This window comes from Saprolegnia parasitica, assembly GCF_000151545.1.
Source record: "Saprolegnia parasitica CBS 223.65 unplaced genomic scaffold supercont2.1037, whole genome shotgun sequence".
NCBI classification, from domain to species: Eukaryota; Oomycota; class Saprolegniomycetes; order Saprolegniales; family Saprolegniaceae; genus Saprolegnia; species Saprolegnia parasitica.
Window position 1 is genome coordinate 1,723 of NW_012157431.1, and position 853 is coordinate 2,575.

Sequence of the window (853 nt, forward strand, 5' to 3'; positions counted from 1 at the left end):
AGCGACAGCAGCATGGAGAGAGGTCGCGCGCATCGACCACCGTGCGCTGGTCGCCGTCGCTGTAACGTGCTGCACAGTTGCGTGCTTGTAGCCAAGTTAAAGATTGCGCATCGTTTCACACGTTTTTCACATATTGCACCAGCATACAAACGCCAAGTAGCTTGCTGTCGCCATACAAACCGTCAGTGTGGGACGACCAGTGCAGCTGTCTTTTTACTCGGACGACGATAAGCATGGGCGGGGACAAGACGACGCGCGTGGCGATCCTCCTCAAGGGCTGCCGCAACCTGCTGCCAATCGACGGCCTCAGCAGCAACAACAACGTCTTCTGCGAGGCCTTCCTCATCGAGAAGGATGGGCGCAGCCGCATGAAGCACAAGACCAAGGCCATCCGCGCGACCTTGAACCCGATGTGGCACCTGCGCATCGACTTTGGCGTCGTCGCGCTCGAGAGCATCGGCGGCCTCATCCTCTCGGTCAAGCACTCGGGCAAGTTTGGCATGAAGATCCTCGAGCTTGGTGAAGTCGTCTTGTCGCCAGACGACCTCCTCGACATGAAGCTCGTATATCCATCGTCGCATGGCGTTGTGGCTCATGGCATCGTTATAGCGCCCAGCAGACAACGAATGGTACGAGCTCGAGCCAACGTCTGAGATGGAGAAGCGCGGGTGGGGCAACCGCCCGCTCGGTGCCATCCGCGTGGCCTCCGACACGCCTGGTGAGTTTGTTACGCCGCAGCTCGAGCCATCGCAGCGCGTGCCATCGTCCGCGTCGGCGGTCCTCGCAGGGTCGCGCACGTTTGTCGCAGATGGCAACGAGCGAGTGCCGGCCAACGAGCATGTCGTTTGAAGAT

At 60.0% G+C, this 853-nt stretch overlaps 1 protein-coding gene across 1 annotated transcript; it reads left to right on the forward strand.

The window, feature by feature from the left end:
• Nucleotides 1–233: 233 nt before the first annotated feature.
• On the forward strand, nt 234–849 carry SPRG_18196 (hypothetical protein; the record flags this gene model as incomplete). Its single annotated transcript, XM_012357632.1, has 2 exons — nt 234–563; nt 610–849. 2 exons carry the CDS (start codon nt 234–236, stop codon nt 847–849), a joined length of 570 nt encoding a protein of 189 aa, XP_012213022.1.
• Nucleotides 850–853: the final 4 nt, after the last annotated feature.